This window comes from Ascaphus truei, chromosome 1 (assembly GCF_040206685.1).
Source record: "Ascaphus truei isolate aAscTru1 chromosome 1, aAscTru1.hap1, whole genome shotgun sequence".
NCBI classification, from domain to species: domain Eukaryota; kingdom Metazoa; phylum Chordata; class Amphibia; order Anura; family Ascaphidae; genus Ascaphus; species Ascaphus truei.
Window position 1 is genome coordinate 63304501 of NC_134483.1, and position 23979 is coordinate 63328479.

General features: G+C 45.7%; 1 protein-coding gene across 1 annotated transcript in view; it reads left to right on the top strand.

Annotated features, from left to right (window-relative positions):
• PARP8 (poly(ADP-ribose) polymerase family member 8) overlaps positions 1-23979 on the top strand; it is a 332674-nt gene that overhangs the window by 172805 nt on the left and 135890 nt on the right. Inside the window, exons 5-6 of the mRNA XM_075589057.1 lie at positions 8347-8417; positions 20051-20128. Of these exons, the coding sequence (XP_075445172.1) occupies positions 8347-8417; positions 20051-20128 (149 nt within the window). The remainder of the gene's footprint in view (positions 1-8346; positions 8418-20050; positions 20129-23979) is intronic.

Genomic DNA, 23979 nt, shown 5'->3' on the forward strand with positions numbered 1-23979 from the left:
TCCTAGGTGTGGACGTCTGCCGACTAGAGCGTGGAGGAGGTCAGGCTTCCTTGTCGGTGATGGGGCGGCTTCCTTCTTCCGAGCCTGCTTTGTGGAACCTCTGTGGCGTTGGGCTTTTGTCTCCATCCTCCTGTGCTAGCTGGTTTAGACTGTGCCCTCGAGATGTCGTCTTTCAACGTGTCTGGGCCTTCTCGGGCGTACCGATGCAGCAACTTGGAAGTTAAAACAGGATCAAACAGGTGAGAAACGTTTCCTTTTTTTTTTTTGTTCTTTCATCCTTTTCGTTAGCTTATTTTCTTTGTTGTTTTTGGCCTGCCAAACGTTCTGAGGCCCTTACCGGAGGGCCCTCATTCTCCTGGTTCTGGGAGTTTTGAAGATCCGCGTTCCACGTTGGGGGGGACAAGCCCACTGCCCTGGCTAGTCGGGGCATCTCGGTGGGGTGTCTGATGGAGTGGAATTTTCCATTTCTGTTCACGATTAACTTAAATGGAAATCCCCATTTGTATTTAATGCCGTGATCTCTTAACAGTGTGGTCAGCGGCTTCAGCTCCTTCCTTTTATTGACCGTGAGCTTCGCCAGGTCGTTGTAGACCTATTTATAGATGGTCGTCTTGAAATGTAAGGGGTTCTTTCTTCCTACAGGTCGCCATTAATTTTTCTTTGATTGTGTACCTGTGGAGGCGAACTATAACGTCTCGGGTTCTGTTTGCATAGTCGGATCTCGGTCCAAGGGCCCGATGGGCACGATCCATTTCTAGGTCCTTTGTTTCTAGGTCCTCGCACAGTGAGGAAAAGAAATCCAGGAGATAGGGTTGCAGCTGGTCTGGTAGGATCGCTTCAGGTATTCCGCGTATCCTGATGTTCTGCCGCCTGTCGCGGTTCTCTTGATCCTCCAGACTGTCTTTGAGCCTGCTGATCTCCAGCCCTAGCCTGAATATCTCATCATCTGCTGCTGTTTGAGCTTGGAGAGTCTCATCCATTTTGATTTCTAGGGCAGAAGTACGTTCAGTTAGGCCCGTAATGTCTTGTCTCAATTCTGTGACGACTGCTTTCAGGTCATTCTGAATTGAGACATGGAGTTTATCTAGCATGTTTGACATCAGCTCCTGCATGTATTCCCTGGTTAGGGTTTCCTCTGGGCCTTGTATCGGGTCTCTCCGATACCGGTCTGCGGCCTGTTGTTTGAGCCTCGTGCGCCCGTCGTTCCGGCGCCATCTTGGATTTTTGGAGCTGTTTCTGTGCTCCTTTGTGAGGGGGAGAAAAAGCTCTTTACCCTTTGAACGGGGGGCGCTTTTTTTTTGCTGCCCATGCCTGCTTCTTTTGTTCATTAGGGGCAATATTTTTGGGGTCAGGACTCAAGGGGAAGGCGCTTTTAGTTAGGTTCATAAGCGAGGGTCGGCAGAGCTCTCCTCTCACGCGACCATCCTCGTTGGCGTCCTGGACACGCCGATTTACTGTCTCTTGACCCATCTCTGATAAGTCGGACTCACCGTTGAGCGGTGTGGCCAGTATTTCTGCTTCTTCGTCTCCCACTTGGGGAATGGGGAGAAGGTGATTACGATGCCAAACCTTTACCCGGCCGTCAGTGTCTTTGCTGCGATAGACCAGGAGGCCGGGCATCTGTGACTCTACTTCATATACACCGTCTCTCCACCGGTCCGCCAGTTTATATTTTCCGGGGACTCTCAGATTACGAAGCAACACAGCGTCCGCAGGACGTAGCTCCCGATACTTGACTTTATTGTCATATCGTCTCTTATTGCCAGCATTCAGTTTAGCTGTAGACTTCTCAGCCTGTTGGTAAGCTTGCTGCAAACTGTCCTTTAGCCTTTGCAAATACTTGAAATGGGTAGCATTGTGTATCCCATCCATTGATACGCGAAGACGCACATCTACTGGGAGTCTTGCTTCCCGCCCAAACATGAGGAAGTATGGGGAGAATCCAGTGGACTCATGGCGAGTACAGTTGTACGCGTGTACCAACGCTTCTACGTGTCGATTCCATTCCGTTTTCTGCCCACCCTTCAGGGTTCCGAGCATGTCCAACAAGGTCCTGTTGAATCATTCAGGCAAAGCATCTCCTTTGGGGTGGTACGGAGTCGTCCGGGATTTGGCGATGTTCAGCATTTTGAGTAATTCTCGGATCAGAGTGCTCTCAAAATCTCGCCCTTGGTCGGAGTGAAGTCGGTTTGGAAGACCATAGTGAATGAAGAACTTCTCCCATAGTATTTTTGCGACTGTGATGGCCTTCTGGTCTTTTGTGGGGAAGGCCTGAGCCTACCGGGTGTAATGGTCCGTGATGGCCAGCACGTTACAGATTCCTCGGGTATCGGGTTAAATACACAAAAAGTCCATACACACCAGGTCCATTGGACCAGAACTCTTGAGATGGGCTATGGGTGCTGCTCTGGTAGGCAAAGTCTTGCGTTGGACGCACCGGGAACAACGGCGGCAGTGCTGTTCCACCGCTTCCCGCATCTTGGGCCAGAAGAACCAGTCTCGGACTAACCCAAAAGTCTTCTCTACACTGAGGTGCCCATGTTCATCATGTAGAGACTTCAACACCATATATCTCAAGTTTTGGGGTAGAACCAGTTGTCGCCTATCAGGGTGGTTGTGATATTGGACTACCCTATAGAGCAAGCAATTGTCTATCTCGAACTTGTCCACCTCACGCATTAGCAATGCGATCAGGTCTCGGGGAGCACTCTTCAGTAGAGCTGGATTCTTTCTTTGAACAGCTTGCCGAATTAAGGCCCGTTCACACTCGGGCGTCCACTTATCGCCAAACGGTTGACGGGCCGATGTGGCCTTCCTTCCGGTATCTTCAGGGTATATCTTCAGCAGATTGTTCAGGGGTTTAGCTCGACTAGAGTACCCTTCCACGAAGCGACGGTAATACCCACAGAAACCGAGGAATGATCGAAGTTCCGTGACATTCTCGGGACGCGGCCAGTTCACTACTGCTTCTACTTTGTTTGGATCGGTAGCAATTCCTTGAGCAGACACGATGTGTCCCACGTAGGTCACCGAGGTGTGACAAAACCGACACTTGTCAAGGGATAACTTCAATTCTTCTTTTCCAAGACGGTCTATCACCTTCCGCAGCCTCTCTTCGTGCTCTTCCAGGGTCTTCCCGAAGACAATGATGTCGTCCAGGTAGACAAGACACTCCCGAGGGTTCATGTCCCCAATTGTTTTCTCCATCAGTCGCTGGAAGGTAGCAGGAGCTCCACATATACCTTGGGGCATACGCTTAAATTGGTAGAAGCCCAGGGGGCAGACGAAGGCTGTCTTTTCCTGGTCCTCTTCACTCATAAGTACCTGGTAGTACCCAGATCGCAAGTCGAGCACACTAAACCATTGGCTCCCGGTTAGAGCATTCAGGATTTCTTCAATGCGAGGGAAGTTGTATTGATCGGGTACCGTACGATTATTCAGAGTTCGATAATCGACGCACAATCTTACAGATCCATTCTTCATTCCTTAACACCACTATAGGTGATGCATAAGGACTCAGAGACTCCGTCAATATCCCAGCGATCTTCATTTCCTTCAGGACGTTCCTTACATCGTCCACATCCCTGGGGGCGATGAGACGAGAGCGTTCACGGAACGGAGTGGCGTCACTCAACCTAATGGTGTGTTGGGCGCTGCGACTGCGACCCACATCCATCTCGCTGGTGGAAAATACCGTCCTTCTTTCATTCAGCTTGTCCGCCAGTCGATCCTTCCACTCAGTTGGCAGCGTCGAGTCTCCGAAGTTGAAGTTCAGATCGACCAACTGTTCACCCACTGCAGCGGCGTTCACCTGGGTCACTGTTTCTACCGGGCTGACGGGATATATGCTGCCCAGACTTTGTCCTACATCAATGTCCATCGGAAATGGAGAGAGATTTTGTACATACACGTAGGTTCGTATAGGAATTCGGGTCGTCCACTCTCTCACTTCGGGTATTACCCTATACCGTCTCTGGATTTCTTCCTATGGGGCACTCTCCAGAGAGATCAGATGATCGGTCTCATCTCGATCCGGATAACGGCACCAAACGGCCAGGCGTTGCACTCCCCCTGGTAAAATGGTCATCAGTCCGCGTTGACGATTGTAGAGGTCCCCGTAACGCTCTAAGACATATACTCTGTTGCACTCCTCTCTCAGTACAGTGTCAAGGAGTGGATTGGCCATTGGCAATTCATTGGTCTCCTTCAGGTAGGCTCTGATTACGGCTCGCACTATATCCGTATTTGTTCCCAAGATGACCGGGTACTGACACTGTCCTTGAGGCTTCGGGCATACCATTGCCTCCACATGCATGGGATGTTTCTTGCCGGTATTCAATTGAAGTATCTCCAGTTGAACTCTCACAATCCCATCGATGGGGTAATCTTCATTGCTCAACCCCCTCACCTTCATATGTTCCGCCGACCGCAGGGGACAGTGCTTAAGGTGTTGGTCGTAGAATTGTCGGTATATTATGGTCACTTGGGACACGGTGTCCAGTAGAGCAGAGACATAGACTCCTTCTACTACCACACGCACGATGGCAGAGGGGCCTACCGGACAGTAAACATCCCCGACCGGAGTTCCATCGTCTGGGCTCAGGTCAGTAGGAGCTTCGGGAGGCGCAGGGGTGGCCTCGGTTGTCTTGGCTTCTGTGGTCTGTATTCGACAGATCATAGACCTAACCGAGCTTCCTTTACTGGGCGTTTTCTTTTCTTGGGTGACTCCATCAGGGCACTCTCTGGAGAAATGGCCTTTCTGTCCACAGCCATAGCAGACGATATCTTTAGGATCCAGTCGTCTTGGGTAAGTTGGGGAGGACCTCCCCGAAGTCCGGCCTTTCGTTGAGGGCGACTTGGGTGGCTCCTCTTCCTCTTTGACAGGTTTCTTGATCCGGCGAGTGGAGACTCCCGGGATGTCACACACAGGGGGATCTTTGACCTTGGTGCCTGTATGTAGCTTGGTATAGGCTTCATGCCCTTTGACGATCCCCAAAATGTCCATGAAGGTAGGGGGAGGCCCCTCCATTAGTGAGCACCTGATTATGATCACTATATGATGAGTGGGAATGGCCCCTCGGAGGAACTGCTTGCACCGGTATTCGTCCATCTCTGAGGCTAGGATGAGGCCGCAAGTTCGCAATTTCCACAGGACCAGCTGGATTCGTTGAAGGAAGTCTGACAGGTCTTCCTTCTCCTTCTGTCGGAGACCGTAATATTTGAACCACAGCTCACTCTCCTCTTCATCTTTGCCATAGATCTGGACTAACAAGTCTACCATCTGATGAGCAGAGAGATCAGGGTCTTGGTCGCGCTGTGCACTGACCATGGTGGCTGCTGGGGGTCGGAGGCTTTCCAGGATTCTCTGACGTCTGACCGTTTCAGGGCAGGGCCATTCATCGATCACCTTGAGGGTGTGTTTCTTCCAAGACTCGATGCATTCCTCGCCTGCGGGGACAGGAACCATTCCTGAAAACGCCTTCAACTTCCTGTAATTTTGGGCTTGGGCGGACGTAGTTATCGCTTCCACAAACTGCGGGAATGTCACTCCTAGCATGGAACCGCCACTGTCCGAGGAACTTGCGATCCCCGCTCCCTGACTGTTAGGGGTTGGGGTGAAGCTGTTCACTAACCGGTTAGGGACCGGTGATGTTGGCGGGCTACCGGCCCAGCTGGTGGCCCCTTGCCTAGCATCAGAAGAGAAGGTCACTCGGGGTAGAGATATGTCTGATCTGATGGGTGTACTGGCGGCCATATCTTTGTCTTCCCAACCCTCATGTCTGGTAAGGGAAGTTACGTGACTGGAAACGGTTCCAGGGTAAATTAGAGGGCACCCTTGTGGTAAAGTCTCTGGTAGATACACTACTCGTGGGCCTCTATCAGGGGATATAGCTTGTTCGGTGGCCAGCAATAGGGTGTTCTCTTGCCGGTCAATGTTGTAGTGCTTGCTGATGAGGCGGGCGCTCGCCAGACCAGGTAATGTCTTTACTGGGCATGGATACATCGGCAGGTACCCCGTCTACGGTGACTACGTGTCGCAGGAGCTCTCCTAGCCTTTCGGCCCAGTCGGCCACTTGTTTGGGCATGAGCGCAGACATGCTGACTGACAGGATAATACGTTAACTACTGAGTAGGGCACCCCAGGACTTATCTCAGCAGCGTCTCCAAATGTAACGGGTATTCCCTGTGAATACAGGCGCTACTACCTGCTGTGTAACCTGTGTGGCTCTCAGGAGCCTAAGCCTCCGCTTGGAGAGCCTGGGGTACATACATATAATACGATCTCGTGGTGCAACGCCTCCACCTGGGAGGGATCCCAACGGAGTGGGAGGAGGCCCTCACAGGAAACAATCACATTAAGCAAACAGTTGTAAAACAGAACTGGTTTTACTGCATAGCATGTACTTTTTATAAATCAACAGGTGTCCCTCTCTAGAGGAGACACTGACTACTGCGTCTCGCAGGACGCTCCCACCTGATCCCACCCCGTGTCCAATAACCCCACACATTATGTCCCGCACCCTTAAAAGGAGAGGATATGTGTGACTGCGCAGCCACTAGTCCCGTAATAATAATATATGTAGGATCATTGGTGGTTACCTGCCGAGCACTCCAGTGCCCGGGCCTGCCAAGGAGCTTCACAAAGGATCCGAAGGCTGACGAATCCAGGAACTACCGTCCGGGGCGATCCCACCCGGATGGCTACTGCAGCGGTAGCGGAGGTCTGAGCCCAAACCTCTAGATGGACGCACAGCGTCCGCTGTGTCCCTAACTGACTCTGTGTAGTAAGGGGCAGGGTCCCTAACCTGGGGCCTGTCCCTACAACACTCAACTACTGGTGACTCAGGGCTATCTGGGGCCTAGATGGCTGCTGGCCTAGTGCAAGGAGTCACTGACTCCTGCACCCTATCTCCTTCCCCTAGCTGCTCCTGGCGCCGACTCACGTGCTCCTAAACCCCACGAAATATATCTATCCCTGAGCAGGGAGATACTACAGCCCTATTGGCTAACTGGCGTCACCTGACTCTGCCCCTGTGCACCCTGGGGGCTGTATCTCTTGGGAGCTATTCTCCCCTATGGCCGCCTCGCGCGCACTTCCTCTGCGCGTGCGCCAACCTCCGCAGTGGCCATTAGCTGCCCAGACCCATTGCGCATGCGCAACTACATAGGCAATGTCGGCGCCCCTCGCGGGCTGCCGCCGGGGACCTTCCGAGCACGGGAGTGTTCCCTGCTCGGCCCCCACCCTCCAGGAACGCCGGCGGGACTGCCGCTTGGCTCCGGCAGCCCCCACCCTCAGCGGAGGTAACGGGGGTTGTGGAGCAATTGGGGGAACCTGGTTACACAAGCAAGGATTTATCTACGGCTAAACAATTGACAAGTGTTGCCATGCATTTTCACACCAAGCATGCCAGCTCCACCAGGGGTTGCAGGCTTGGGGTATTGAAAAAGTGTCAGGCCACTCAGACACGGTTGGTTATATGTTTTTTAATTGTATTTTTTTATGTATGTCTGACCGTTACAAATACATTTGATATTTTTGTGCTGACAACCATGCGTGCCCCTTTATATAGAGTTTCTGCAGCCCATGTCTTTTAGGAGTTGCATTTCTTTTTTGTTACATATTCTACAGTATCCCTACTCCTGGGTGCACCGTCTATGTACTGTATAAGGTTCAGCTGTTACTCATTGGTAGCAGTGCTTTCCCTACCCCCTCTTCTTCAGAAGACTAAAACATGTTTCTTATATATTAAAAACTAGATTATTAAAGCAGGTTTTAAATATCTAGAAGTTATAGATGCAGTTGTATAAATACATATTTATGTTCATTAAATAATTATTCATGCAAACATTCATTCAGTTTTTCGGAATGAAGTTTTCTGTCTCACTCTTTGAGATTGGTGATCACTGAAATTTTTTTATCAAACTTGATTCATAGATGATAAAAAAGGCTGATAATATGTTTATTTATAAATTACCACCACATATTCATTTATATAAAAATTGAATCATAACGTAATGTCCCCTAACATTCTATAATTATATTACATTTTTTTTTTTTTTTCAAATCTATTTTATAAGGGCTTTTTTTTGTTATGGACTAAGAATATACTGTATGTCAACTGGTTGGTAAAAGTATATAATGTTTAGTTCTATAATTTTGTTGTAGGAAATTTATATTCAGATGAACTAGGCATGGGAAGTGAATCTTACCGGGACAGCATTTACAGAATCTTAGATAACTGGAAACTATATTTAAATATTTTGTGCCACAAATCTTTAAACTGCTCATTAACAACATGTATTTATTAAAGACATGTTCTAAAATCTTGACAACTTTCTTTTCAGAGTTGAGAAAATCCAATGACGTAACCAATTGCTTATCCATAAAATCTAGACTGCAGAAAGAAAATGGAGAGGTAATGTATTACTTTACATGGCTGTCGTAAGAAAATTATAAAATAATTCATGCAAATATCTTCATACAAATGACAGTGACTTATTAAACTTTTTATGGTAACGTTTATCATTAGCAAGATCAAGGTTGACACCAGTGTAGAGCTCTTACAAAAAGATTGATATGCTAACTTTAACATATTTGACTTTAATAATGAATACCTCCTAACTTCCAAAGAATGCAAATAAATGAAAAGAATTATCAGTAATGAAAATGCTTTTGATAGTAAAATGTTAGGGACAACAATCTGCCAATTAACTGGAGCAGTACCATAAAGTATGTGAATTTGAGGTAAATTTATGGATATATCTGACCTTTTACTGGTGCATTTCCCCTGATATACAACAGTGTTTTTCCCATTTGTAGAATTTATTATAATTATTATCAGGGTTTTTGTGATTCCTGTGGTACAGCTTACGGTACTAAGATACTGTAATTACTAGTATACTCATCAATGCTGGTGCTTCTGGGGAAAACAATATGGACCCGTGGACCAATAAAGGGCCACAAAAGATGACATTGCAGTTTGCTATTGTTCATATAGTGCCAGCCATATGCAGGGCTGCCAACAGGGTGGGTCTGCCGGGGTTGGCGTCCCGAGCCCGGTAAGTCAGGGGGCCCCCTTCGCAGCCGTGCCCGTGTCAGAAAAAAAAAGTGTCAGAAAAAAATTGCCGGCAATCCCTGTGCGCATGCGCAGAACAGAAGTCATGGCGCGCATGTGCAGGGAAGCAAGGTACTTGAAATAGAATAAACATCACCAGAGGTCCGCAATGGGTTAATGGGCAAAACCGCAGGATCCTGCGGGGAGACCCGCGGTCCGATGGCAGGTCGCCGCTGGAAGATGGCCTGCAGGGACCAGGAATGGGATGAATGGTGTGCGTCCGGCGGGCTGACCCCCCAATCGCCAGACCCCTTCCTTGCTCCCCCCCAGTCCTGTTTCCCAGCCAGCATGAGCACCCGAGGGGAATGTGGGCCGGAGGTTGACGCGTCCTGGCGAGTGAACGCCAACCTTGTTCCCCCGTGCCTACCTTCCGCACCGGGCAGCAGCCATGGGAACCAGGGCGGGGGGGGGGAAGTGCTGCAAATGCTGCCTGTGGACCCACCCCACCTCCCAACGTGGGATGGAGGGGAAGCACCGTGGCAAGCCAATGCCCGCCAACCCAGCTCCCCCCGCGCCAGCCTCCAGCCCCGGGCAGCACCCACCCAGGCAGTCACCCACCCACCAAGGCAGTCAGTCACCCACCCAGGCAGTCAGTCACCCACCCACCCAGGCAGTCACCCACCCACCCCTGCAGTCACCCACCCACGCAGTCAGTCAGTTACCCATCCAGTCAGTCACACACCCAGGCAGTCAGTCAGTCACACATCCAAGTGACCCACCCAGGCAGTCAGTCACCCCCCCAGGCAGTCAGTCAGTCACCCACCCAGGCGGTCAGTCAGTCAGCCACCCACCCAGGCAGTCAGTAAGTCAAAGGCAGTCAGTAAGTCACCCACCCAGGCAGTCAGTAAGTCACCCACCCAGGCAGTCAGTAAGTCACCCACCCAGGCAGTCAGTAAATCACCCACCCAGGCACTCATTAAGTCACCCACCCAGTCAGTCACCCACCCAGGCAGTCAGTCACCCACCCACCAGGCAGTCAGTCACCCTGGCAGTCAGTCAGTCACCCACCCAGGCAGTCAGTCACCCACCCAGGCAGTCAGTCACCCACCCACACTCCCAGTCAGTCACTCAAGGCAGTCATTCAGTCAGGCAGTCAGTCACCCACCCAGGCAGTTAGTCAACCACCCACCCACCCAGTCAGTCATCCCCCACGCAGTCAGTCAATCACCCAGTCAGTCAGACAAGGCTGTCAGTCACCCATCCACCCACCCAGGCAGTCTCTCACCCACCCAGGCAGTCAGTCACCCACCCACCCAGTCAGTCACCCACCCAGGCAGTCAGTAAGTCACCCACCCAGGCAGTCATTAAGTCACCCAAACAGGCAGTCAGTCACCCACCCACCCACCAGGCAGTCAGTCACCCAGGCAGTCAGTCAGTCACCCACCCAGGAAGTCAGCCACCCAACCTCCCACCCAGGCAGACTGCCACCCACCCAAACAGACTGTCACCCACCCAGTTAGTCAGTCAATCACCCACCCAGGCAGTCAGTCACCCACCCACCCACCCAGACAGTCAGTCACCCACCCACCCAGGCAGTAAGTCACCAACCCAGTCAGTCAAAGGGCAGTTAGTTAGTCAGTCAAGGCCAGTCAGTCAGTCACCCACCCAGGCAGTCACGCAATGCACCCAGGCAGTCAGTCATCCACCCAGGCAGTCAGTCACCCACCCAATTGCCTTCCATCTCCCCTCCGAAACCAGCCCCAATTGAAGGCCCCCCTCCGCCGGTTGAAGGCTCCATAGGCAGTTGAAGCGTGGGCTGATTGAAGGCCCCCCCCCCCCACGGGCCGGTTGAAGACTCCCCCCTCTGGGCTGGTTGACGCATCCCCCCATGGGCCAGTTGAAAGCCCCCTCGCTGACATATCGAAGGCCCCCACCGTGGACCGGTTGAAGAGAGGTACTGTAATTCATTTTAGTCCCATTCTGTACTTTACCCCTTAAGTCCATACTTAACCCCCTCCCCAAGCCCATACTTAACTCCCTCCTCAGGCCCATACTTATCCCCCTGCCCAGGCCCATACTTAACCCCCCCTCTTCAGGCCTATACTTAAACCCCCCCAGGCCCATAATTAACCCCCCCAGGGCCATACTTTGGTCCTGGGCCCCATGAGTTCTGTTGGCGGCCCTGGCCATATGGACATCTCCACGGGAAACACTAACACTGAAAATGGTAATGAGCTCAGGAACTGGGGGATTCCCAGAGCAGAAAGTAGAGTGGTTCAGCTCCAAGACTCCCTCAGCTTCCAATTATGTAAAACACTGCATTGTTTTGTGGAATTGCTGCGTTAATATCCATTGAAAGCCTGTAATTCCAAGAGTCCTGATATACATGTTCTCTCAATAGCAGAGATTATATAATACTGGTGGTATACTGGGTTTAATCATTGGGTTCCGTATTTAGCTTGAATTATTTAGATTAATATAGTGTATGCAAAATAATGCAGGTGTAAACTCTCATTTGCAGGTGCAATGTTGGTATAAGAAGGGCCAAAATGCTGCATGCAGTATTGAAGCTTTGACATGAGAAGATGACTTAGTTCCAATTTTTTCAATATACTCTCTGTCATTTAAACAGCAACCAGGGCAAAGAAGAGCTTTATTCTGTACCTCGATTTTATACAGGGCTTTTTCTGGAAGCAGATGATGATGATACCAGTAAATCTCCTTTTAGTATAAAACATCAGCAGCAGGCACTCAGTACTTATTGTCAATGCATAAATAATTGATCTGAAGTATACATTTTACAAATAGTCCACAAAAGCAATCCATTCGTTGTTTATTGATGTCTTAAAATGTTTTTTTATTTTTTATTTTATTGAATGTGGACATGTCACAAGTTATTAGGGTCACTAGTTTGACATTACTTAAGGATGTTAAAACAAATACTACATTTTAGTGTTTCTTTATTGAAAAGTATGAAGCATAAACTTTATCGGCAAAATACTTTTTTTCAATTGGATTAATTGAATGACAACATTACTTTGCATTACCAAATGTAAAGCAAACGATTACAAAGTTAAGAACCAGTACAAACTTGGGATCTTTTTCCAGGTGTCAATATGTTATTTATTTCTTGTTGTGTTTGTTTGTTCTGTTGTATTTCACCCTTGAAGAGAAATACACATATTAGGCAACAGCTTTGGTGATCAGTAGCCCTTAAACTCCCCCTACATTGATGCTCAAGACAATGGCCCATAATATGGTGTTTATCCACATATATAGTGCCTACAGCTGTACTTAGCGTTTACATAAGAGACAATACAATAACGGCAATTATAGTACAATAAGTACAACAAATAAAATCAGACAATAGGAAAGGAAATGCCTGCCCCAGAGAGCTTACAATCTAAGTGGTATGATGGGAAAGTAACAGAGACAGCAGGTGAGGGAAAAGTGCAGTAGATGGCAGTCATTGGTAGGAGTGACTATGGGTGTGGTAAAGTAGCCATGGGTCTAGGACAGGGGTCTGCAACCTCTCAAGGAAGAAGAGCCATTTTATAAAAAATGTCTTTCTCCAAAATATTCCAAGAGCCACAGCACATGCATGAATATTACACCCCACAAACACATACATATACTGTACACACACTAATAGGTATATACTGTATAAGCATTAACAAAATACAGTATGTGGGGGCATAAAATGCATCTCACAATAATAAGTCCATTTATTTATTTTTTTCCATTGTTTTTCTGTGCAAAATAGTGTCATTTACAAATACACAATACAGCTCTACCCCGTTATAGCGCGATCCACTACAACATGGATCCGCATATAACGCGGTCTGAGCGTGGCTCCCGTTTTTAAAAAGCTAAGCTGCATTTTTAAAAAAAATACAAATATTCAATGCTTAGTTGCAAACGCACACACACGGAGAGACAAACACACACACACAGAGACACACACACTCCCATGATAAAGGTATCTGGACTCAGGGATCTGATAAATAATAATTCCCAAGCAATGCAAGAAAGATAAATCCCTGCCCGATTAACCTATTGTGTGTCACACTGGATTCTGTTATGTAAAGACTTGTGTCCTGTGTGAGAAAATAATTGCATGCATATCACATCTGCTTTTGTTTACTACTTCTGGGCATCTATTTCTCCATTACATTTATATTTTAAAGCTATCTTTAAATTCACTTTTTTAGTAGAAAAACCATTAAAACATAGTGACTCAGATAATGCAATCAGACTTATTTTTGTGACTCATTCACATATTGAATATAAGACGTTGGATTTTTATTATATTTTGGTTTTCTATTACAGTATGTGTCTTTTTTCAAAAGAATGACACTTAGAAATCGAATTGCTTGGGTGGTATTAAGGTTGATAAGCAGAGCATTTCTATGATTCATACATCTGATTCATATCTTATGTTGTACCAAATTTGTAATCACCCAAATGTTATCTGAATAAGAGGATTGCCAAAGAATGATTAAACCTATTACAGTAGTTGCCAGAGAGAATTAAATGCTTTGCTGGCTGTTTGGATACTGATGTCTGTGACTTTAGGGGTTACTGGCATCACAAAACTTAAATGAAGCCCAGCTAGCTACCCCTAAATCTATGTAATTTGGCCACCTTTGTAAGGCTGATTTTAGCCAAATGTATTTAACAACTGAGGAAGAACAAGAAATGTGTAAATGTATTTCCATGTCTGTAAGAATGTATTTCAAAGTCTGTATTTGTTATTCCCTGTAAATGCAATCCCACAGTTTAGTGAATCAACATTGTTCCCTGTTAATTTAATTCCCAAGTCTAGTTGAGCAAGCAATATGAGATAACGTGTTTGTGATCTATGTGTAAGCACTGTGGTGTGATTTGGAAGTCAGCCCTGTAAAGTGTTAATTGGATTAACTGAACAATCAGGGATTGGGATGGATTCTTAGCATTCCCTCTGGCTGTTGTGGCACTAACTTAATTTGTGCTCTGATTGTCCAGTAGCCCCCTCCCATGCAATGGATAGCCACAGAGGGCTATATAAGGGTTGCTGCTGATCGGAGAATCAGAGTTACCTTCAGAGAGACACTCTGGGAAGGAGTGTGGAGATTCCCTCAGAGGACCATCTGAGAGACACTCTGGGAAGGAATGTGGAGATCTACCTTCAGAGAGCATCTGAGAGCAAGAGAGGCTAACAGAGACTGATAGAAACTTTGGGAAGGACTGTGAAGATTCCCTCAGAGGACCATCTGAGAGAGACACCCTGGGAAGGAGTGTGGAGATTCCCTCAGAGGACCATCTGAGAGACAGAGAGACTGAGAGACCTTATGTGAAGGAGTTTGATCTTTACAGTGACCAGCTGGAGAGATATCTCAAAGAGGCTGCTGTGTGTGATCAGCACTCTGAGATCCTGGATGAGAAGCGGACAGGGCAAGTCTTCTTGAAGCAGGCCCCTACTCCTAGCGAGGCTAGAGTATACTCCCCAGGCCCCAAGTTTGAGATGTATCTTGCTTTGTACATCTTTGTTTTGTCTGCTGGCGTGCCAGAATAAGCCACATTTTATTCAACAACTTTGTCCAGTCTGGTGCTAGTGTTCCCGGTGGTTTCGGTGTAAAAGTACTGGTCTCCTGTGACAATGTCATCAAGGTATTTCTACTGAGTAAGTTACTAGCTTGCTGTTTTTGTTATTTGGTAAGGTGTAATTAGGGGCCAAAATTAAGTGACAAGCATCAATCACTCTTTGAAATGCAAATCACTCACGCAAGTTTATCTTCTATCTTCTTGTTTAGTATTTCTTTCACAATTCAAAAGCTCTATGTCAAAGAAAACCTACATTATTGGTGAATAAATCATATATAGAAGAACAGCAGCAGCAATATTTAGGAAAAGAGAATGTATTAAATGAAAAGCAAGGGGGAACTCACAAACCCATCACAGCAGAGGAGAGTGACCAATTGTCAGATACATTAGACACACACACACACACCAGCTGGGACTCCTGCCATGTGTCAGGGACCACAGCAGCTCCCGGGTCCCCTTTCTTTCTATTCAGCTCTATTCAGTCCCTCCTTTGCTTCTCTCCTGTCCTCTTACCTGGGTGTGCAGACTGGGCAGGCTCCCCCGGTGTCCCTAAAAAGTTTGGCAGTGAGAGGGAGTTGAGGAGAAGTTGCTGTGCGGGGTGATCGGGGAGATGTGAGTAAAATTGGCATGAAGTTGGGAGGCTGCAGCCCTGAGCCGCACACACTCCCATTACTACTAGCAGTGCCTGCAGCTCTCTGACTGCTGGGGACACAGGAGGAGGGTGGAGAGACAGACATGGAGAGCAGAAGGGAAGGAGATGTAGCACAGAGCTATCCCAGCTCTACCCCTCTGGCGGACGCAGAACCCCTGATCGCGGCGGCCATTTAAAAAGAAAGATTCCGTGATCCCCATTATAATACGGTCGCATTATGTGGACCCCAAGCACCGCGTTATAACGGGGTTCAGCTGTACATACATACATAGACACATATACTACCCCCACACAAAACACCTACACGGCCCCCCCAAATACACACACTCTACCCCCCAATTGTATGTATGTATGTCTTTATTTATATAGCACCATTAATGTACATAGCGCCTCCAGTAGTAATACACATGACAATCATATAAATAACAAATAATACAAATAACAGATCATGGGAATAAGTGCATCAGACATAAAAGTAACATTTTGGAAGAGGAGTGCCTGCTCCAAAGAGTTTACAATTTAATTGGTTGGTAGGAAGAACGTACAGAGACAGTAGTAGGGCATTCTGGAAAGTGCGTCTGCAAGGGGCCAAGATTATGTATCATGTGTATAGTATTAGCCACAGTGCTTCTCGTATGCTTCTTTTTGCAAGTGTGTCTTAAGGTGGGTCTTAAAGGTGGATAGAGAGAGTGCTAATCGGGTATTGGGGGGAAAGGGCATTCCAGAGGTGTTGGGCAGTCAGTGAGAAAGGTTTAAGGCGGGAGATGGTTTTAGATACAAAGGGGGTAGAGAGAAGACATCATTGAGCAGAACACAAGAGTCGGGATGGTACATAGCGAGTAATTAGGGCTGAAATGTAAGGAAGGGCAGAAGAGTGTAAAGCTTTAAAAGTGAGGAGGAGAATTGAGTGCAAGATGCAGGATTTGATAGGAAGCCAGGAGATTGATTTCAGCAGGGAAGACGCTGAGACAGATTTAGGAAAGAGTAGAGTGATTCTGGCAGCAGCGTTTAGGATAGATTGTAGGGGAGACAGGTGAGAGGCAGTAAGGCCAGACAGCAGGAGGTTACAGTAATTGAGACAGGATAAAATGAGGACCTGTCAGAGTTTTAGCAGTCAAGCAACAGAGGAAAGGGCATATCTTTGTAATATTGCAGAGGAAAAAGTGATAGGTTTTAGATACGTTTTGAATGTGAGAGAGGAGTCAAGTGTGACCCCCTAAGCAGCATGCTTGGTCTTCAGGGCGAATTATAGTGCTTCCAACAGTAATGTGGAAGGAGGTACTAGAGCCATTTTTGGGAGGAAGTATGAGGAGCTCTGTTTTTGCCATGTTAAGTTTAAGTCAGTGGAGGGCCATCCAGGATGATATCGCAGAGAGACATTCAGAAACGTTAGTCTGTACAGCAGGTGTAATGTCAGGGGTTGAAAAGTAAATTGTGTGTCATCAGCATAGAGGTGATATTTAAACCCAAGAGATGTGATTAGTTCACCTAGAGAAAGTGTGTACAGATAAAAGAGAAGAGGTCCCAGGACAGAGCCCTGGGGTACCCCCACAGAGATCAATAGAGGAGGAGGTGTTAGCAGAAGAGATACTGAAAGTACGATTGGAGAAGTAAGAGGAGATCCAGGATAAAGCTTTGTTACCAAGAGTAAGGAGAATGTGAAGGAGAAGAGGGTGGTTAACAGTGTCAAATGCTGCTGAGAGTAATATGAGCAGAGTGTAATGACATCTGTCTTTGACAGCATGGAGGCCATTAGTTATTTTAGTGAGGGCTGTTTCAGTCGAGTGAGCAGTGCGGAAGCCAGGTTGTACCGGGTCTAGGAGAGAATAGGTGTTGAGAAAGTGGAGCGAGCGAGAGAATACAAGACATTCAAGGAGTTTAGAGGCAAAAGGCAGGAGGGAGACAGGTCAATAGTTAGAAAGACAGGTAGGGCCAAGCTTGCTGTTTTTGAGTAATGGTATAACTGTTGCATGTTTTGAAGTAGGGAAAGGTACCAGAGTAGAGGGAGGAGTTAAAAATGTGTGTGAGCGTAGGGATTATAGTAGGAGCAAAAGGTTTTAGGAGATGGGAGGGAATGGGGTCAAGTGGTAGATGGAGAAGAGGAGATCAGCAGTGACACATCCTCCTCTAGAATCAACGTAAAAAGAGTCAAGGAAGGCAGGAGGATAGTTAGGAAGTGGTGTAGGATGGGAGGAAGAAACAGAGGGGATGTTCTGATGTACTGTATGAATTGAATCTTTTACTTAAAATAGTCAGCAAAGTCCTGAGGTGAGATGGAGGAAGAAGAAGAGCCAGCTGATGGTGGTTTGAGTAGAGAGTCAAAGACAGAGAAGAGTTGGCGTGGGTTTGATTGTGCGTGTTGATTAGTGAAGAGAAGTAGGTTTGTGTAGCCTGAGAGAGGGCAGAGTTGAAACAGGATAGCATGAATTTGTAGTGAAGGAAGTCTGCGAGTGTAAGATTTCTTGCAGAGGCGTTCAGAGGAACGAGTGGATAAACGCAGCATGCGTGTGTGGGAATACACACACAGTACCCCCCACCCCAAATACACATACATACACTACCCCCCAAATACACACACTACCCCACCAAATACACACACACACACACACACACTACCCCCCCAAATACACACACACACACTCTACCCCCAAATACACACAAACATACATTACCCCCAATACACACACACACACACTAGCCCCCAAAATACACACACACACCTGCCCCAATTACACACATACATATATATATATAGCACAGTGATCTATAGCCTCCTCTTTTACTAAGGTTCTGTTAATGATTGCTACCAGTTGTTGCAGTTTAGTGACTAACCCTTTCTGGACACTACCACACTACAAAATTAATCATTTGCTAGCCTTATCCATACCCTTAGGGGCTTATTCTATATCTGCCGAAGTGGCCAATTGGGCTGTTTTCGAACTAAATTATCCATTGAAATCAATAGGCAATTTTGACCTAAAATTGTCAACTCGGCAGCTTCAGTGGATATAGACTAAGCCCTTTAATAGACAGAACACCTCATTGTCCCTTGCTATATGCTACATTTATGACCCTAACAATGGAGTCCACTACTAGGAGCTACTTTCTACTGTTATTTCTGACAGACGATCTCCCAATGGCACAACATAGTGGAACCATCCAACATATCTGTGCATCTTAAGAGCTGTGTAGCAGCAATAGTGGTGATATGTGCCTGTGGCCCTTCACTCACACTTTCACCATGGTCCCTAAACTCTTCAACTTGTAGACTTTAAAAGAAGCAGTGGAAAATGACAGTCACAACTGCATAAGCAATTTTTTATTTTATTTTTAGTTATGCAGCCTAACTGTTAAGATTTTTGGGTGACATTAATTCGTCTTTACATTATTATTGTCTATTTAACAAGAAACAAAGAAGCCCAAAGCTACATCCAATATGACAAAAATACACAAATGAAATACCTATATATTCTCTTGAAAAGGGGTCATTTAGTTTAACATTTGGCCAAATGTTTTAAGCTCGCTGCCACATCAAGGCATGACCATTAGCAGTTCCTAACACTACCTTGGTTAAAATTCTTATTTACCTCTATAATTAGAGGAAGAATGATCAACATTGGATCTATCACAACCCAGCAAAATGAAACTGACCTGCTAACTTGGAAAGTGGGGAGGGGTGAGCTTATCCCTGGGGGGAGTAGCCATTAGCCTCCAAAAACAGCTGACTATATATATATATATATATATATATATATATATATATATATATATATATGTGTGTGTGTGTGTCAAAAGGAGTGCTTCTGGGCATGGCTAAATGTACACAACAAGAAAAAAGAAGCCCAACGCTACATCCAATATGACAAAAGTACACAGTGAAATACCTATATATTCTCTTGAAAAGGGGGCATTTAGTTTAACCCTTTGGCCAAAGCTTTTAAGCCTGCTGCCACATCAAGATATGACCATTAGCAGTTCCTAACACTACTGAGTTCAAATTCTTATTTACCTCTATAATTAGAGTAAGAATGATCAACATTGGATCTGTCACAACCCAGCAAAATGAAACTGACCTGGTAACTTGGAAAGTGGGCAGGGGTGAGCTTAAACCTGGGGGGAGGAGCCACTAACTAATTGTTGGGGTATTTCAGAGCTTGCTGGGTATCTGTGTGTTTATTGTCTATTTAAGTAACCAATTGAAAGATGTAACATTTTTACTAGTACATGTCATGTTGCTCCAATCTGCAATTAATCTACATTTTTGGAACCATTGTGGCTGCTAGAAGTTTGTACTACATTGTTTAAATATTTTTGATCCTTGTTTTCTGAACACGACAAAAACATCTGCAATTGTAAAATGAATCATCATAATTTTTTATCATTAAAAAATGTAGTGAATAAAATTTAAATTTAGAGAACAAAATGGTGGATTGTTTGGTTTGTAAAAGGTCATATTCATTAATAGTCCATGGGGTAGCCCTAGCCATCTCACAATTAGCTCTCCAAATTTGACACATTAATCATTGTTTCAATATTTATTGCAAACACACCGCCTTGTGCCACACATGTGGCAATTACTTGAAACGGAGACAATGTTATGTAAAATTATGTTATGTGATTATTTTATGTTATGTAAAATTCTTATGGCAAATGTACCATTTATTTCATATATATTCTTAATGATTCCTGTTTTGCAAAATGAAAAATAGAGTGCAGAATTATTTTTCCTTTTATAGTGAGCTTTGTATTCCATTTTCAGGAGTCAAGGCACAGCAGTGCAGTGGAAGAAGATTCTGAAGGAGATAATGACTCGGAAGAGTTTTACTATGGAGGGCAGGTGAGCAAAGTGTTAACATTGAGGTAAAATACTAAAATCAGTGAGAAAGTCTAGTTTGTTGGTCAAATGCCTTACAGTTGGGCTCAGTACAGACCAGTGGTTGTAAAGTTTAATGAAATAATTATAATTTGATGTGCATTAGTCAGTTCCAGATTAAGACCCTCTGGGGCCCCTAGGCACCAAGACTTTGAGGGGCTTTCCTTGAGGCAGCCCTCCTCCTGCGGCATCAAGTCACTATGACAATGCAACGCTGCAGGAGGTGATCCGCTCCAAAGGTAACAGGAAGATTTATAATGTGAGAGACCCTGCGTTAAATCCCACTTTTTTTTTCTTTTTTCTTTTTAACCTTGGGCTATCTTATACTTTGTATATATATAATTTGTGTGTATATATATTGTGTGTGTATATATATATATATATATATATATATATATATATATATATATTATATATATATATATAAATATATAAATATATAAATATATAAATATATATATATATATATATATATATATATATATATATATATATATATATATATATATATACACACATATACATACACACACATATATAGGAAAAAGAAAAGACTGTGCCTAGTATATCTGGATGTAATGACTAGTATGGTGTATAATTGGATGTTGATTATATATGAAACACCTCTACTGTTTTAAAGAATAACCACAATATGTCCTGGGATCTCTTCTCTTTTCTCTGTACACACTCTCTCTAGGTGACCTAATAACATCTTTTGGGTTTAATTATCACCTCTATGCCGACGACACACAAATATACTTTTCAACACCCGACCTTACACCTGCTGTACAAACCAAAGTTTCTGAATGTCTCTCTGCTATATCATCCTGGATGGCCCTCCGACGCCTTAAACTCAACATGGCTAAAACAGAGCTCCTCATACTTCCTCCCAAACCTGGCACTACTACCTCCTTCCACATTACTGTTGGAACTACAATCATTCACCCAGTAGCCCAAGCACGCTGCCTAGGGGTCACACTCGACTCCTCTCTCACATTCGCCCCTCACATTCAAAACATTTCTAAAACTTGTCGCTTTTCCCTCCGCAATATAACAAAGATACGCCCTTTCCTCTGTTGCTCGACTGCTAAAAAAAAGACTCAGGCCCTCATTGTCCTTCCGTCTTGATTACTGTAACCTCCTGCTGTCCGGCCTTCCTGCCTCTCACCTGTCTCCCCTACAACCTATCCTAAATGCTGCTGCCAGAATCACTCTACTCTTTTCTAGATCTGTCTCAGCATCTCCCTCATGAAATCCCTCTCCTGGCTTTCGATGAAATCCCGCATCTCACACTCTTCTCCTCACTTTTAAAGCTTTACACTCTTCTGCCCCTCCTTACATCTCAGCCCTAATTTCTCGTTATGCACCATCCAGACTCTTGCGTTCTTCTCAAGGATGTCTTCTTTCTACCCCCTTTGTATCTAAAGCCCTCTCCCGCCTTAAACCTTTTTCACTAACTGCCCCACACCTCTGGAATGCCCTTCCCCTCAGTACCCGACTAGCACCCTCTCTATCCACCTTTAAGACCCACCTTAAGACACACTTGCTTAAAGAAGCATATGAATAGCACTGTGGATATTCTGAACACATGATACATAAAGCTTGGCCCCCTGCATACGCACTTACCAGAACTCCCTCCTACTGTCTCTGTACGTTCTACCTACCTACCAATTAGACTGTAAGCTCCTCGGGGCAGGGACTCCTCTTCCTTAATGTTACTTTTATGTCTAAAGCACTTATTCCCATGATCTGTTATTTATATTATCTGTTATTTATTTGATTAGCACATGTATTACTACTGTGAAGCGCTATGTACATTAATGGCGCTATATAAATAAAAACATACAATACAATACAATATGATGTTAAATACTGACAAGTCTAAAGTGCACTAGATCAATATATACTGTAATGTATTACAATGCATATACCAAAATAAAAAATGTATGAATAAAAATAATATAAAAAACACAATAAATGGTTAAAAATCAAGTGATTGAAAAAATGTCCATATGAAACAATCAGATACCAAACCAATGATGTGATCTGGAAAAGTCTGACAATGATTTGTCAAGATACTGTCAGCCTTCTTCTTGGGCACAACAACCTCCCTTGACAGACCTAACAGAAAAAAAGAAGAAAAAGCGCCAGATCTTCGTGTATTAACCTAAATAAAATTTAATAAAACATGGACATCATGATTCAAAACTCACAAGATTCCAAATATATAAAGCATTGTATGAGTAATACTCATGCTCCGACCCGTCGTGTGGTGCCGCCACGGCGCCTCACCCCCTGAGGAAATCAGCTTAGTCTGAAGAAATGCGTAGGGACGTGTTACTACTGTCATTTTACAAGTGCTCAGAATTAGTGCCAGTTGTGAGAGTGAAGCTGACCCTGTTCTTGTGTATTGGGACTCTATACCACATAGGGAACTTACATCCAAGAGACGGGAGTTGCCGGAGGAACCTCCAAGGTGTAACACCATCTAGAGAGGTGTGACGCAAGTCCGGAGCATACCCAGTGGAGCAGAGGCGCCGTGGCGGCAACACACGACGGGTCGGAGCATGAGTATTACTCATACCATGCTTTTTATATTTGGAATCTTGTGAGTTTTGAATCGTGATGTCCATGTTTTATTAAATTTTATTTACGTTAATACACGAAGATCGGGCGCTTTTTCTTCTTTTTTTCTGTTATATACAGTGTTCGACAAATCACCCAAAAATCTACTCGTCCAACCAAAAAATCTACTCGCCACCTAGTCCCGCCCCTAGTCCCGCCCTTGTCCCGCCCCCAACCCTAGTCCCGCCCCAACCCCGCTTTAAAAATATATATATAAATAAAATACATTTAATAAATTCCTAGTCAGAACAACATTCGTTTTTGACATAAATGTATTTATTGTATTAGATTATACTACAATTAGTCCTTGTTACGTGTGTGTGTGTGTGTGTGTGTGTGCGTAAATGTCGGATCTAGAAATAAAAGCCTGGTGTGAATGACTAGTTTCCTGAACCCCTTAACCAGTGTCTGGACGTCCCCGCTTCACAATATCTAAAGCAGCAATCCCGCCTGGGATCTTACCTGATCCGCATTCCCTCAATGTCCAGGTACCCTCATTCCCGCAATGTTATACATTGGAGGGGATGTGTTCCCTACCTCTCTTCTGGGTTAGGGGGGGATCCGATGTCTTCCGTGTGAAGCTTGAGTCAGATCTGGAAGAAAGCAGTATAGGTTATTTCGGTGAAGTATAGGGCAAGTAAGATATATAGGGTAAACAAGAGATCCAGAGTGTGGGGGAGAGAGAGAGAGAGTGTGGGGGAGAGAGAGAGAGAGAGTGTGGGGGAGAGAGAGAGAGAGAGAGTGTGGGGGAGAGAGAGAGAGTGTGGGGGAGAGAGAGTGTGGGGGAGAAAGAGAGAGTGTGGGGGAGAGAGAGAGAGAGTGTGTGGGGGAGAGAGAGAGTGTGAGGGAGAGAGAGAGTGTGAGGGAGAGAGAGAGAGTGGGGGAGAGAGAGAGTGGGGGAGAGAGAGAGAGTGGGGGAGAGAGAGAAAGTGGGGGAGAGAGAGTGGGGGAGAGAGAGTGGGGGAGAGAGAGAGTGGGGGAGAGAGAGAGTGGGGGAGAGAGAGACAGAGTGTGGGGGAGAGAGACAGAGACAGAGTGTGGGTGAGAGACAGAGAGAGTGTGGGTGAGAGACAGAGAGAGTGACAGAGAGAGGGTGAGAGAGAGACAGAGAGGGTGAGAGAGAGACAGAGAGAGAGGGTGAGAGAGAGGTTGAGAGAGACATTGAGAGAGACGGAGAGAGAGGGTGAGAG